The sequence below is a fragment of the Numida meleagris genome, chromosome 13 (genome assembly GCF_002078875.1).
Source record: "Numida meleagris isolate 19003 breed g44 Domestic line chromosome 13, NumMel1.0, whole genome shotgun sequence".
NCBI lineage: Eukaryota > Metazoa > Chordata > Aves > Galliformes > Numididae > Numida > Numida meleagris.
Window position 1 is genome coordinate 2,447,672 of NC_034421.1, and position 12,794 is coordinate 2,460,465.

General features: G+C 49.5%; 1 protein-coding gene across 5 annotated transcripts in view; it reads right to left on the reverse strand.

Moving 5' to 3' along the window:
* Positions 1–12,642, reverse strand: part of LOC110406122 (cytochrome P450 2W1-like) — a 19,732-nt gene extending 7,090 nt beyond the window's left edge. For 3 of the 5 annotated variants that reach the window (XR_002443284.1, XR_002443283.1, XM_021412193.1), the window contains exons 1-4: positions 3,310–12,642; positions 2,211–2,373; positions 899–1,048; positions 646–803 (exon numbers count right to left, since the gene is read on the reverse strand). Coding sequence is in view for 3 of the 5 variants with exons in the window: in XM_021412193.1 (XP_021267868.1) it covers positions 646–803; positions 899–1,048; positions 2,211–2,373; positions 3,310–3,495 (657 nt within the window). In the remaining 2 variants the exon portion in view is untranslated. Of the gene's footprint in view, positions 1–645; positions 804–898; positions 1,049–2,210; positions 2,374–2,489; positions 2,728–3,309 lie in introns of those variants that run through there. The other 2 variants (XM_021412191.1, XM_021412192.1) reach the window with 2 other exon arrangements.

The following is a 12,794-nucleotide window of genomic DNA, read 5'->3' on the forward strand; positions in this document are numbered from 1 at the left end:
AACATGAATTAAAAGAACACAATTAAGGGAAAGTGATAGTGAACTCATGAAACAATGAAATTACATTTTTAAAGAGGTAATAAAGCAAAAAGATAAAGCATGACGCGTTAGCAAAGAAAACTCCAAATGTTTAGCAAGCCAAAATATGTACGTTTTGAAGCTGTTAGATCATCATTTTTAACTTTCACATGAATTATAAATCAATTACACTTGGTTCCCAGCACAGCTAGATCTCACTGCACAAAACCAGTGGCATTCTGTGTGCAGGGGGGTTACTTCATTCCTCAACATGAGAAAGGAACTGGCTGCTCTGTCCTGCCTTAACTGGTTGTAATTTTTGCTGTTTCCCTGCCGTAGAGAATAAAAGAAGCCTCAGCCATCGCACTCGCAGGCTGCAGAGGAGCTGAGCACATCCCTGCTGCTGCTCGGGTCACAGCAATGCTCCACCCCAGCGCTGCCATGAAGCAGTGCACCTCCTTCCATGGACACCACAGTGCATGCAGTGGGATTTCACAAAGGAGAGAAGGCCCGAAACAAAGCGTGTTATGTCTCAGTACCACAAGGCTTCCCCAAAACCATCGTGCAGCAGTACATTGCCATGCCCTACCAAAATACCCGAGCATCTCAGCACAGGGGGTGACTTACGTGCAGGAATGGGGAGCCAAGAAGGAGCATAACCTCATCGATGAGTCGCAGCAGAGTGACAAATGTTGGGTCTCCGTAATCAAACCTTCTCCCAAAGAGTATAGCAAAGGTGATGTTGGTGGGAGCCGCATTCAAAAACCGAAGTCGGAAAGGCCCACCTGGAAATGGCCAAAATCACCTGGATTTGTCTTCCAGAGCAACCCTGAGCTCTTCGCAGTGGCTCTGCAAAGTAATATGAAACACCCCAGCTCACCTTGGAAGGATTCGATCAGCTTGATAAGAAACTGAAGCTCCTCGAGCATCCTTTCCTCTGCAAGCCGCTTCCCCATGCCCAGATCCCGCATAGCAGCCAGGGTGAACCGCCGCGTCGTCTTCCAGAGCTCTTGGGAAGAGAAGAACACACCTACGGAGGGATGGCATGGCATGATTGCCCAGCTGCTATGGGGTTTGCTCGGTACACAGGAGCTCTGCAGCCTGCAGGGCTGGGTGCTGGGGGAGGGCTGCCCTGGGAGAGCCCAGCCCTGGGCAGGTTCCATAGGGCAAGAGGCAATCTGCTGTTCACATCTCTGGGTTTTACCCATTTACAGCTTTGTCCCTTCGCAACCACACACAGCAAAAGCTCTATGCATGGTATTTGTCTCAGGCTGACTTGTTTTCCCCCAGGAAAACAACGCAGCTGTTTCAGAGAGCAAGGCTAGGGGCAGACGACACTGCTCTGTCCATGTCACGAACGGGACAAACGATTTCCCTGTTGTGCTTTAGAGGATGAACTTTCTTCTGTGCAAGGGGGACAAGGAGGGGTGTCAGGGAGGTACCACAGCTTACAGCTGGGAAATCTCCCCAGGTGGCCTTAGGTGATGCCAAAAGCTCTCCTGTTTGGCAGAGCCCTGCACGGCAGGCAGCCTGGGTGCTCCCTGCCCTGCTGGCTCGAGGGCTGAGCACAGTCTACATCTTCACACAGCGTACCCCTCCTCACCCTGGGCCTCACTCTTAAAAACAAGATGAATAAACCCCACACGCTGTATGCATTATATACATATTAGGTCATCAAATCTTTTCCTTTCAGCCTTGGATTATTCCCTTCACTGTTTTTCACTGTCTTGTCTTGGGCAATGTATTACTTCTTAGCATGCAATGCAGAAATACGCCAAAAATCTGTTTACAGAAGTAATTGTTTGAGGTACAAACAGCTCGTGCTATTGCGCTCCTGCCAGTTCTTGCAGTCTTTATCATGAGTCATGCATGATCCAGGCTCTGTCTGAACTGCCAGTAACTGCAGAAGAGAGATTGCATAAGGACCTCAGCCTTCATGTGAAAAATAATTTCCTTCCCTCTGCACTGCAGCAGCACCCTGGAAATGTGATTCAAGTGCTGCAAGAAGCAAAAAATGGATAAGGCAAACGGGAAGATGCCCACAGCTGCTCTTCTGAAGAAAGCAAACGGCCCCAACCCCACCCAGTGTAGCCACCGATGGGCTCAACGCTCCTAAATGCGGCTGAAATTGAAAGAACACATCTGGAAAACAGCAGAGTGAGCGTGTCCTGATGTCTGCAAGGCACCGGTACCATTTCCATGTTGGATGTGGTGGAAGATGGGGATAGCTGGTCTGTCTGCAAACACATCCGCCGTGTTCAGAAGCGCATCCTTCACCGCCTCGTAGCCAGTCAGCACCACCACCTGCTGCATCCCCAGGTGGACAGTGAACACTGGCCCGTATTTCTCTGAAATCTGGAAGGAGAGGAAAAATCAGTGGTCAGCACTACATCCTGCTCTGGTGGTTAGGGAACCACAGAATCACAGAGTCATTGTGGTTGGAGAAGACCTCTAAGATCACCAAGCCCAACCTCAGCTCATCCCCACCATGACACCAAACCACGTCCCTCAGTGCCACATCTCCACGGTTCTGGAACACCTCCATGGCGGTGACTCCATCGCTCCCTGGGCACCAGTGCCAGTGAATCACCACTCCTTCTGAGAATAAATTTTTCCTACTATCCAACCTGACCCTCCCATGGTGCAACTTGAGGCCATGTGGAGCCAGGAGTTGGACTCAGTGATCCATGTGGGTCCCTTCCAACTTGGGACACCCCATCCCATCCCATCCCATCCCATCCCATCCCATCCCATCCCATCCCATCCCATCCCATCCCATCCCACCCCATCCATCCCATCCCACCCTACCCACATTTTTCCAAGCCCAAGCCATTCACTGTTTCAAATGATTTCCCCTACATGTTTTCTTTGGGCTGTGTTACACTAACTCCCATCTAGAAAACCAGCATCATGAGCAAGACATACAAGCTATTTTGGCAACTACAATTAAGCATCCATCTTTCAATTTGGCCATGTGGACACTCAAGTATTTTAAGGTATTTCACAACATAAAGATGTCAAAGTTTAGGTTCATCCACCCAAATTGATGCAGATACTCGTAGCCTTCAGTGCGTGGGCAGCTCTCACGTACTGACCGCCCACCAAGCTCTGCAGAGTTGGGATTCAGCAGTTTCCTTCGTCATTCGGAAAGCTTTACATTTAGTTTCTTAAATCACATTTAAAAAAACCCCTGCACTGGGCACCGAGCAGTTATCTCAGAACTGCCATAGGAAGGAGAACTGCAGCCACCCCACCCCCTGGGCCCAAAGCAGCGCGGGCGCTCGCTCCTACCTTCATCAGAGACCTGTCCTGCCTCCTGATGTCCAGCAGGTGCAGGTTGCCGATGATGGGGAGAGGAACCGGACCGGGAGGCAAATTGGAAGGCGATCGTTTAAAACCTCTTACAACATAGAGGAGTGCGGCGATGAAAAGCGCGGCGCAGAGCCCGCAGGCGAACAGGGCCCCGAGGGCAGCCATGCTGGTGGAGCCTGCCCTTCTGCAATCCGCTGAGAGATGCTGATTAGGACGCTCACACTGTATTTACTGACAGTATTTGATGCCAGGGCCGCTGCTGGGCTTTGCACAATCCTCTCCTCCACGCCCAGACCTCCACAAAAGGTAGGGAATTTTTGTCTGCAAAAGGCAAAGTCCGAACACAGCTCGGGGAGGTGCAGGTCCCCACGCCATGGGGCTGGCTGGGTTCATTGCCATTCTTCTGCCTGCAATAATTTGTCCAGAACCTGAGAGACCCACGCCTGTTTCACAATTAGACAGCAATCGTGAAATCTCTTTATATTCCATCTCTCCCATCTCCTCATCCAACCTCTTCTCTGGACACCAGCAGCTCTTCACCTTCCACTTTCAATAGTTCTTTACCTCACAAATGCCAATCCCCAAATAATCCTTCGCAGCCAGCACCCACCCCACAGCACAGGAGCAGCAGGTCCTGCAGCGCAGTGACTGGCTCCAGGCGATGCAGGAAGCTGTGCACAGCCCCTTCCAGCTGCTTCCACCTCCTGCTGTCCTTGCAGCGAAGCATTTTCTCCCAGTGAAGAGAAACAGAGCCAGGCAATCTACAAAAGATTCGGGACACACTTGTTACCTCCTTCTGCAGATTTGGAGCTCTGTTGCTTCTCTCTTACTATTTACGGACAGTCTGAATCTGGGCTGTCCTAAAGTTCTACCTATAGACTGTGCAGCCAGAGGGCTACGCCTCCTTCCCACGCGCCATGTGCCACCACATCGCACCCCTGGTGTGCACAGCCACCTGCAGCTCCTCTGCTCTGCTTGGGGCTTGCAGTCCCTCTCCCAGCCTCACTCGAAGGGTTTAGGGCTGGGGGCTACCCAGCACCCCTGGGTCCATCCCTGTGCAGGGTCCCCCCAGCTGCAGGAGACTGCAGACACCAAAGCTGCCATGCTGGAAGCACTGCCCAGCACTGTGCTCCCCTACAGCCCTGACTGACCCTTGCTGCTGGTGCAAACACTGGTGAAAAATGAGTTCACCACAGCAAACCGCAGAGCCATCGTTCAGTTCCACGCGTCCTGCTTTTATGAGTGGGGTGCACTTCTTCCTGCTCCCGTGTAGCGTCACCTGGTGCCGCTTCTTCTCTTTACACAACAAAAGGGACACAAGACCCACGTCCTGCAGAGCTGGGCTGCTGCATGGCTGTGTGCCGGGCCTGCTGCTCCCACCAGCTGCAGTGAGAGCTGCCAGACAGGGGAAGCCAAGCACTGCTCCCACCATGCAGTGCTCCCTCCCAGGCCTGCCCGCATTACACACAACAGCGTTTTCCTGCGGTGAGAGCAGGAGACCGGGAGTCTGGAGAAGTGCTGCACATCCCTGCAGGGACAATGGCCGTCTGTGCGGCTCTGGGCAGAGCGCTGGGAGCAGAGGGCCGTGCTGTGAGTGCAGCTCTGTGCTGCAGCTCCCCCGGGGCCGGCCCGGCATCGCCACTGTCATTGCTGAAGGACTCTGGGGCTCCGTGCAAAGGAAGTGGTGTAGGAACTGCACCTCATCACACCGTAACAGAACCACGCGGAACCCAGCGCCAGGTCCCAGCCGAGCAGAGGAAGGGAGGCTGCTCATTACCTGCCGGGTAAAGCAAGCCATGGAGGGGGCAAAGCTGGACACAGATAACAGCATCTCAGGTGGAATGCAAAAACACATTCCCATAAGCGGTTTAGGTTAAAAATTAAAATGAAAATTAATCTTTATCTAGGAGTAAATGAACCTTTTGAAAAGTCAAACCTCCTCGGCTCAAGCAAGGTCATGCAGCACAGGAGAATCACAGCAAGAGAAGCCCTTACCCGGAGTGCCAACCACCCACGGGTCCGTAACTGGGAAAGGAAGTCATTACCCCGGTGTTTGCAATGCATTTGGAGGTCGAGCCCTTCCAATTAGCTGCTGTCTGACAGAGAGGACCAGAGCCAGCAGCCGAGCTCTCCTGCCTCAGCCCTGGGGCCGGCGAGGGGCAGTGGGGCACAATGGCCCCGTTTTGGCGGTGTCACACTGTTACTGCATAGCAAGGGGCCGCGGGAACTGCTCACTGCTTGAGCCCATGCTCCGAGCAGTAACAAAAGACAGAGCCTCTCTGGGCACCCTGTGCCACTGCCTCACTGCCCATATCATAAAAAACATTTTCCTCATATCCAGTCTAAGTCTGCCTTCTTTCAGTTTGAAGCCGTTTCCCCTTGTCCTATGGCACAGACCCCTCTATGGAGCCCTACCACACACAAACTTGAGATACAGAGGGACGTGGCAAAGTGACACCGGCAGCACACAGCCCTGATGTGCAGCACCACGGCCCTGCAAGCGCGGAGACGACCAGCTGCCCCTCCTTTGAAAGGAGATTGCTCCATCACTGCTTCTCTAAGAGCCTTTAACATGGACTCTACTTGGAAGACTCAGTGCTGCATTTCCAAACCCCGTTCCTCCCATGAAGTTTGCTCTGGCTCTTTGGTTGGGTTGCATCCACGTGCTGCTTTTAATTTTTGGTCCTGCTGCGGGTTTACGGCATAGAGGAACAATGTGGGAACAGAACTAACGCGAGCACAAACCCAAAGGCACGAGACCATCGATGGCACTGCCAGCACCTCAGCCCTGTTCTGCTGCACATCTCACCTGCGTCGGATTTACCAGCACCCACAAATGCACTGCCTACTAGTTAAAATGCCAGCCTGCTCCCAAGCTGCCACCCCGAGCCTGTGGTACGCCGTGAGAGGGAACATTTTCCGGAACACAAAGGCCTATTGACGGCTATCGCCACAGCATCCCTTCGGGCTTCCTGAAACGCAGCCGTCGCAGCGCTCCGAGCAGCAGCCTGCCCCACTGAATGCTGCTCTGTGTCAGCACAGACATGAGTGGCGTGCTCGGTGCTGCTGGGTGCTGCAGGGCTGTGCTGCATTCAGCCCTGTGGGTGGCAGAGCCTCTGATGGCAGTGCTGGGTGTCACCTCACCGCGAGGAGCCCTGACTCAAAGGCGCAACCTGTGAGCGGGGCGGGTTTGAAGAAGGAAACGTTCCTCTATATTTGCATGTACATTTTTAATACAGCCGTGCTGTCTGGCGGCCAGGTTCAGGGAGTGCAAACCAGGAGCGCGGTTTCTATTTTCAGCGCAGCCGCTGATTGCTTGCTGTTGCTGGCAAATCTTTTAATCTCCTTCCCTCTGCTTTTCCCTCCTGCAATAAGGGCTGGGTGGCCCCCGGCTCTGCACGGCGCAGCAGGAGCCCCCGATGGAACACAGCAAGGACAGCACAGCGGCATCGCTCTGTGTGCCAAAGCCAGGCGTGCCCGTGCAGTTCCACTGCTCAGTGATCCCTTCCACACGCACGTGCCCTGACATCACCAGCAGTGATGTACCCAGACATCACAGCAAACCAGGCCCCACAGGGCACAGAAAAAATCACACCCAGAGCATGGCCACCAGCACCCACTCTGCACCTCTGGGCAGACGTGTCACTCTGGCACCACCACAGCTCCATGGGGGGAGCCCAGCCCGCTGTCCCACCACCCAAGCTCCCTCTGCTCCTCTGGTTGGCACCAGCAGCAGTGCTGGGAGGTTTTGGGGTGGGTGTGGGAACCTGGTGCTGAGCAGGCACAACATGACGGCTACAGGTGGGCACGCGCATCCTCCTGCCCATCCCTTCCATCATTAAAAATGCTTAAACGCTCCGTGCCAAGTCACGCTGTGTGACAGCCCAGCTGCTCACTCCTTGCACGGCCTCTGGGACCCCACCAAAATAACACACATATGCTTTTGGGGCAGAGACCAGCATTAATCTTAAGGGGTGGTTTAAGATCCAAACAATCACCACTAATTCCTCCCGTTCGCTACTAGGGATTACTGGACCACAAGCGACCTTTCAGATTCTTAAGATGTGGATTAGGAAGGGCTTTATGGACTAATCCTAACGACTTGAGTTACAGCCCGAGCACCCTGACCCCCCAGCAGGCCTGTAGGCGCTGTGCTCCCCTCCGCCCACACAGCAGCTCGGGGCGGATTTTGAATCCATTTCAAGAGAATGTCACATTGGTGCCCCTTACAGCGATCCAGTTGAGTTGCAAGGAAGATAAGGTGACCCGGGTAAAGGTCACAGCCGAGTGAACGGCAGGATTGCTGGGACAAGCCAAGCTGAGACATCTGTTTGCCTTCTGCTGAGCCAATCGCTTTATCATTTTCAAATACTACCAGAAGACCCTGAAACGTTACCGCACACGTTAACCTATAGGGCTGCAGCAAATTTTCAGATTTCTGCAGCAAAATGCTCCTCAGGACCAACAACAGCTTTCCCATCAATGGCTGAACTGGGAATATCTTTGAGATCTCCAAAAAGATACCCAAAATCAAACTCAAGCAGCAGCTGTACGGCAGGGAAGGGCCACTAACACACTTCTATGAGATGTGGAGGACCCCCAGCCCGCAGTGATGCACACAGGGTTGGGTGGGAGCCACGCTGCTCTGCTGGCAGGAGGGGAGCACCAGCAGCAGCCAGAGGGACTGCGTCTGTCACAGCCCCTTCGTTCCTGTCTTGGAGATGAGAGCATCCATCACACTTGTGCTGGGGACAGCACCAACCCACACTCACCTGCTGTGTCTTCACCTTCTGCTGGCACTGAAAAAAAGAACCAAAAGGACTGAGACCACCTGCCTGCCCCACGCTAACTGCATAATTCAACACAAGCCTGTATTTTCTTATTAAACAACGCCAAAGATGTACTCATGATCTCTCTGTGGTTAACTTTTTTTCCCCTTCCTTTGTCCAAAGGCAGCTGAAATAATATAAAAAGGGATTCAGGAAACAAAAGGGAAACCCCTGTGTTTTTTTTTTGAATATTTTCTAAGCCTGAACCACTCTCTGGAAGCAATTGGCAAGCTGGCCGTCGCTCTCCTTCCATCCCGCAGCCTGCAGCCTCAGCTCTGCACAAGAAGACACAGTACAACAACCACCGGCGTGCGGCCAGCCAGAGCTGTACCGTCCACACTCTGGGGGTGCTCACGCTCCAGTGACAAAATCAGCACAGAGAGGGGCTGATCTGTGAAGACCATGAAGTCTATTGGCACGTACCTATGCTACCGGAGAAAGACCGTGCCTGCGGCTCAAGCTTTCAGCACGCCCAAAGAGCTGTAAGCCAGTTGTTTGGCCAAGTTAAGCCCACAGAAAGCAAACAAAGATGGCTGCAAGTCTCAACAGACCGGAATCGGGCAGCAAGGCCAAGGCAGGCGCCGGGCTGCGTGCCCACACCGCGGCCTCGCGTCGCAAAGCAGATACATGCCACCCTTTGCTTGGCCAACGGCATTCCAGCACTGTTGCACCAGATTTGGGCAATTTCATGGGGCTTAGGGAAGCCTGGCTGGTACAAAGGATGCTGCCAAAGGCTGCTGTACCTCGAGAAGAGAACAGGGAAACGTGCCCTCTCAACACCCTTCTCTGAGCCCAATGGAGCTCCACAACCAAGAAAAAGGATTTTGGCAGGGCTGCAGCTAGCCTGGCTATTGATAAGCAAATGAAAGGGACAGATCCTGAGTCCCGAGGCTTACAGTCTTCTAAAATACAATGGGACCATAAAGAAAAGAGATGTCAGTAGTGACAGCAACAGGCTACATAACATTTACATTACCGAGAAACCTTAAAAACAATCAAAATAACTAAAACCAATAGGAAATAGAAAAATGCATTGGGGCACAATGGGGAACAGCCTTCAACTGTGTGCTCACATATCTGGGGTTTTGCATGTTTGTTTCTAACACAATCCCCTCAATTCAGCCTCCAGGTTGGAGGCACGGAGAGGTAGGGTCAGAATTCTTCTGGCCGTGTATATACACGTGGCATTTCTTGACCTTTCAGTATTTGATTTTGAAACCTATTTACATTTTTGACGTAGGTGTGTTTGTGGGTTTTGTTGGGGAATGCCAGCAATTTTCTGCATGTAGGAAAAAAGAGAAATCATTAAGAGCGACTGCATGACTGCTCTGTTTTCATCCCGAGGTCCCTCCCTCCGTGTCCCGGCCAAACTTTCCTTGTAGCACAAGCTTCTTATTCAGTGTTGTTTGGACAAAGAAAGATAAACCACTGTTTTGCGTTGCCCTCCCCCCATCATTTATACATCAGTTTTATTTAGAATGGTATTCTCCACTCCTTGTAGGAAAAAGAAAAAACATAATTTGAAAAATAATTATTTTTGACCACACTGAGTTGTTGACTATGTAAGTTGTTATGAAGAAGTTAAAATAGAACGTAATTATAAATCATTGCTAAGCATCCTGCGAAGGCAAGGACATTTAATTGTGTCCTTGCATGACTGCAGTCACTGTACACAACTAATATTCCTATTTGCAGGCACAGAAATAACTGGCTCACTCAGCCATACAGAAAGGAAGACATAAAAGGAAACCAAAGCCCCAATGAGAATAAACCACTGGAAAGTTTTATGTCAACAAAGCTGGGTTTAAATTAAGTAACATCAATTCAGTATTTTGACTGTAAACGAATCAGAACATTAAAGCATGTTTTGAAGGGAATGCTTGTGATGAAACTCCTGTGACTGGATCCTACACTAAGTGAAACTAACAGGAAAGCTCCTACTGGTTTCTTCAGTGGAGCATCAAATCCACATGGCAAAGTTACTTCTCTAGCTTTAATACTACTCTGTAGACACAAATTTTGAAAACAAGAATGGCAGCAGAATTGGTAGGAAAACAGTGAATAAATGACTTACCAGTTACAACACAGCGGCAAATACAGCACTGATCCATCATGCTGCATATAAGTGAAGGACTACAATTAAAATTCCATTAAAAATGTCCATTCTTACGTTTACTAACTTTCCGAGTGCTGCCTTTGCACCTTAAATCTCTTTTAGTGTTGCTTTTTCTGCTCTGACTCGGTGGCAAAAGTCAAAAACAAACAAGGAAAGGAAACCCAGCCAACCAAAGCCCACCAGGCCCAAACTGAAGTGCATTTCTGTACTGCCTGGAGGGGAAGGAGATCAGTCAAGAGTCACCTTGCTCTAAATGAACCAAAACACAGCAGAACTATTCTCCAGTAGGAGGAAATAAGGAAATACACGACATGTTCAACAGCCACAATATATCCCTCCCAAATAAGAGATAATTCATTTACTCAGTAATCTTACAATGATGATAACAAATTAAAACTGTGGGCAGACAGTGGAGAGCCAAGGAGATATACAACCCACAGCCAGGATCAGTCAAATTAAAGGGAACTTTTCACATTGTCAGATTCTGAGTAATTAGTGCTGTCATTAGAGGCACAATTCCAGCTTTAAGCAATTTTGAGTAATTAATGTCCCTTTATTTTGCCTAGAAGCCCTGACTTCAGCATTCTCTTAAGATGGGATCCTTCAAGCTGCAGCTACACAATGCAGATTAGCCCAACAAGAAGACAATTAGAGCAGGCAGACGAGGATGCAATTTGTCAGACTGTACATGCACACTCTTACTTCTTGCCTCAGATTCAATTTTTACTAACATAGCAGACACTGTATGGAAGGCCAGACACAGTTTTGTCCTATCTGCAGCCATAGGATTGTCTAGGCTACAAACAACGTTAACATCTGAAAACTCCACGTGACCAAAGGACAGAACCAAGTGAACGAGGAGAAGGATTGTGTCCACCTGCACAGCTCTGAGCAGCTGCAGGAATTCAACAGCTGCAATTACACACTTCATAACTAAAAATACATCATTTAAAACACATCATGGAGGGTACCCTGCTAAATATATTCATTGCACAGTGTAAATTTCTAGATTAAGATCCCAAGATGAGCAGGAAGCAGAAGCTGGCCCTGTGGCTAACATATTGAAGGGAGAGTTTAATTGCCAGAGATGCCATTGCATCTGCATGATGTGTTGGGTAAGGGTTCAGGTTCTCATGATCTCATCTTTAAAATGGGCGTCACAATATATACCGCCCCAAAATGTGTTTGCTTTTGTAATTCATGGGTGTTTGAACATGAATTGTTTGCCTACTAACTGCAGATTCAAAAAAAGAGGAAAAGTAAAAAAGTGAAACGTCTTGAAGCGTCCTATCCTATTTACACTACAACATCAACTTTAAGACCGTATTTACAATATTTCACACTCAGCTTTGAAACCCACACCATACAGACTAAGGGCAGGAAAGAGAAGTTCTGCATGCCTTCCAGCCCGTTTCCAGACTGCAGCGGCCTTCCAGCAGTGCCATGCTCCAGGAGACGCGTGGCAGATGACACCAAACTGCGCTTTCTCCATCAAACACAATCAGAGCAATGGATACCTTAGTTTTTAGCTTCTGAACTTTCCGTAAATGGAAGAAGTGAAGGCCAAAGACCACGTCCTTCACCCAGAACTGGCAGCACTAAAGAGGACGCTGGAACTGGAGCTGAAAAAGAGGAGAGAGCAAAGCAGCACTGCGCTCAGCAGGACGGCACAGCTGAGAAGCTCTAACAGTTCTGTTCCAGACGTTACTGTTCACATGGGCTCCAGACTGGCAGGCTCTACGTGCCATTATTATTAATTAATGTAAAAAGAAATATGACATTCTTGATCTATAAAGCCTCTCTTCCTACATTTATGTTTTATATTTGCCTCTAGTCAGAACAAAGGCTCAAGGAAGGCAAATCTTGCCAAATCTGTCGTACTCATGTAAGGTTCACATCTTTTCACCTGGACCTTACCTTTATGATCGTTTTTACAAGTCTTTTCCAAATTTGCAATGTGCTTGTGCTCTTAAGCTTCACGGTACAGGAAGTGCACAATGAGGACCCACACTTTTGTACGACAGACAAACCAAAAGCTGCAATTCTTAAATATCTAAGTGAGAACAACTCTGCTCTGACACCTAAAATGCAATTATAAAATCCCAACAAGACACCTAAAAAACTTCATCCCTAGAAATTCATCTTCCCTACTCATGGAGAGAAAAAAACATCAGTTTCTGCTTGGGCTAACAACAGGTCTTTTTTGGTTGAAAACCACATCTTCAAGAAGCCGAAATCTTAGGTTATTTGTTACTAGTAATACATTTCCTACTTGTAAAGATTTGTAATAATCTGTGACTGTGAAGGCTGTCAAATCCTTCTGTCAAATGCTTCTTACTGAAAAATTAGGCCAGCAAATCCGAAGATTCTCCCCTCCTTCACCCATCCACATTAAAGCAGTAATTCCCACAAACAGCCACTCTTCTAAAATACTATACATTTGATAAAGTTGTAGGCAATACAGTATGAACAATATCTGCAAAAAGATTAAAGAATCAGGTCAAGAACACAGTCTGAAT